Source organism: Pinus tabuliformis, chromosome 8 (genome assembly GCF_031772625.1).
Source record: "Pinus tabuliformis cultivar Carrire ecotype Pingquan chromosome 8, CPIR1, whole genome shotgun sequence".
Taxonomy (NCBI): Eukaryota; Viridiplantae; Streptophyta; class Pinopsida; order Pinales; family Pinaceae; genus Pinus; species Pinus tabuliformis.
Genome location: NC_142294.1, coordinates 312,848,073 through 312,851,216, shown reverse-complemented (window position 1 = coordinate 312,851,216; position 3,144 = coordinate 312,848,073). Strand labels below are relative to the sequence as shown.

At 36.2% G+C, this 3,144-nt stretch overlaps 1 protein-coding gene across 1 annotated transcript; it reads right to left on the bottom strand.

Moving 5' to 3' along the window:
• Positions 1-559: 559 nt before the first annotated feature.
• On the bottom strand, positions 560-2,805 carry LOC149235396 (uncharacterized). Its single transcript, XM_089368534.1, has 4 exons — positions 2,773-2,805; positions 2,472-2,671; positions 2,143-2,390; positions 560-666 (listed from the first exon to the last, which is right to left on the bottom strand). Exons 1-4 carry the CDS (start codon positions 2,803-2,805, stop codon positions 560-562), a joined length of 588 nt encoding a protein of 195 aa, XP_089224660.1.
• Between the last annotated feature and the right edge of the window lie 339 nt (positions 2,806-3,144).

The following is a 3,144-nucleotide window of genomic DNA, read 5'->3' as shown; positions in this document are numbered from 1 at the left end:
AGTTTTTGTATCTGTAAGATAACAATGCAATTTCCATCAGACCAAATAATATCATGTGAATTAATACAGGGATCAAAATACAAACTATATCAATTAGGGATCCCATTAAATGCACCTTGACTCATGTGATCAATAGAGCGATGGTTCTTCTGTCTACGTGCTTCAAGTGAAGGCACAATATGGGGATGGTGCACCCTTGCATCAACAACATCAACAACAACCAGTGCACACAGATAAGAGAAAAGGCATAACAACAAACCTGGAAAATGACCAATTTGGGTGTTGTTAATGAGCCAATCATGTTCGGATGGAGGGAGATCTATTGAAACTAACAATGTTGCATTAACAACATCAACAACAACCAGTGCACACAGATAAGAGAAAAGGCATAACAACAAACCTGGAAAATCACCAATTTGGGTGTTGTTAATGAGCCAATCATGTTCGGATGGAGGGAGATCTATTGAAGAAGCTATTGCATATGTAACATAAAAATGTAATTTCCATTAGAGCAAATAATATGATGTTAATTTATAGAGGCATCAGAATACAAACTACATCAATTAGGTGTCTTGTCAAATGCACCCTGACTGATGTGATAAATAGAGGGATGATGCTTCTGTCTATGTGCTTCAAGTGAAGGTACATTATTGGGATGGTGCACCCCTGCAAGCATTCAAACACTACATTAACAACATCAAAAACAACCAGTGCACACAGATAAGAGAAACGACATAGCAACAAACCTGGAAAATGACCAATTTGGGTGTTGTGAATGAGCCAATCATGTTCGGATGGAGGGCGATCCATTGAAGAAGATGTTGTATCTGTAAGATAACAATGTAATTTCCATCAAAGAAAATAATATGATGTTAATTTATAGAGGCATCAGAATACAAACTACATCATTAGGTGTCCCATCAAATTCACCTTGACTGATGTGATAAATAGAGTGATGGTTCTTCTGTCTACGTGCTTCAAGTGAAGGCACAATATTTTGATGGTGCACCCCTGCAAGCATTCAAACACTACATTAACTACATCAACAACAACCAATGCACATAGTTAAGAGAAAACACATATCATATAATCTCTCTATAGAACTTACTTGGGACAGTGGAGGATGCATTGTTAGAGCGAGGACGACCACGCTTGTTGAGGTGTTGAAATTGAAATGGTTCATCTTCAGATGCAGGGACATTCAAATCAATATCCAAGCTGGCATTTATTTTTCTTCTTTTATTTTTCTTTTTAGGACTAAGGAAACTCTTCTTCCTCTTTAAAGATGACTCATAAGCACCCAACCCAAGGGTGAAGTCATAATCCATAATATGAAGATCATTAACATCATCCACAAAATTTTTAGCCAAATCAATCAATTGTTTGTCTTGCTCACAGTAGAAGGAGGACTATTCCGAAATAGGTCTAGATAGCCAAACAACTCCTTTCTCAACAAATTAAGGTCTTCAACATTTTCATCATCCAAAACAATTGTGCTAGTATCTGCATCAAGGTTTGGTGCCTCTATACTTATCTCAGGAGGGAAATTCAATGTATTAGGTGTGGTATCAAGATCCAATAAAGGGTTTGAATCCATTAAGGAGGAATGTAACCAATCTACCTTTATGGCATGCTTGCAAATGTTTCCACGAATAGACCATGGGCAATCACAAGTGATAAAATTTGTGCGATGCCATATGATAAGATATTGCTTATTAGGTTTACTTTGACTCCTCACCCAATAAGCGTGAGACATGCTCTCATGAGGCCTGCAATCACTATCTAGAATTCTTCTAGCCTTTTCCATTGATGATTCAAGCTGCTTCTCTTTCTTGTGGTTGTTCAAATATCCTTCTTTTTTCAGAATTTCCTTGAATCAATAACATGGCTCAACATTCTTTATTAGAGTATAGAATAGCCAATCCATCCTACGAGAACATTTCTTTCGTCTATCACATAGAAAGGTTGTCTTGAGATAACCTTGGTATGACTCCACAACATTATTTGTCTCCTGATTTGCATGACGAAAATCTCGGCAGCCTTTAACCCACATCCCTAAATTTAAAATTCGAACTAGTAAATATATCTTCTTGTTATAAAATAAAAAACGTATGAACTAAAAAAAATAGTATGCGAACTTACGCATCTTTTCACCAGCAACCCAATTCCTATGGAAATAGTCCAAAAACTTCTCCTTGGTTGCAAATTTGGTGAAAAAACCATTGATTGCATTATCCACTTCATCTTTAGAAACATTTTTCATGATATAACCAAGTACATTGAACATCTCTTTTGCTTTTTCTGAATTGCTGGCCAACCGATTAACATTCTTTAGCCATGCCCTCCTTACATGCCAAATACACAAGATCACTTCACATCTGGTGATTCTCCTGCCAAACTTAATTCATTTTAAGTGAGAAATATTTAGAATGAATGAAACTTGCAATGTCAAATAAGAATATTGATGTTACCTCAAAGCAATGATTTCAGCCAATGCATCATCAACCATAAAGGCATTGACCTTCCAGTCAGGACGAAGCTGAAAACACCTATGCATGAGGTGCTCCAGCCATACCGCTATATCTTGTGATGTATTACGTGACATCACCACCCATGCGACTGGAACCCCACTTTGTTGCTCATCAAACACCGCAAGCGTGTACAACTGATACTGTCATATTAAAAAAAATGAAGTTAATTTTAAGTCAATAATCATATTGAATCATTATAACCAAAATGATTCATTAAAGCTATCATTGCAAAAATACTCACTCCATATTTATTTGTACTGAATGTTGAGTCCATGGCTATCAAGCTATTATGGGATAACTTGACCATAGTTTCCAACATCCATTTTGTTTGTATTCCAGCGATAAAAGGGATCTCTCCACCATTGGGCTTCTGGTAGAAGAAGAAATCATTATGGTGTTTTTCATACCAGAGATTCACACTCATTTCATCTTTGCTATGCAGTTGGTAATTTTCTTTTGTCAGACGATTATAGATGTTTACAATATCTTTTCTGCGTAAGAAAAAATCCCTAACCTGAGCTGTGGGATGTATGTCAACATATTTCTTAATATGCATTTTAGAAACAGAGTCAATTGGCACTTGACTGAAAAAAAAAACTTTCTAAATAAGAAA

Excerpts from the sequence above, each read along its gene's own strand:
- LOC149235396 (XM_089368534.1), bottom strand. The coding sequence starts at position 2,805 with ATGGACTCAACATTCAGTACAAATAAATATGGA. Across the intron at positions 2,672-2,772 it reads TCAGTACAAATAAATATGGA|TATCAGTTGTACACGCTTGC; the intron begins GTGAGTATTTTT and ends TTAATATGACAG. Across the intron at positions 667-2,142 it reads GGTTGCTGGTGAAAAGATGC|GGGTGCACCATCCCAATAAT; the intron begins GTAAGTTCGCAT and ends GAATGCTTGCAG.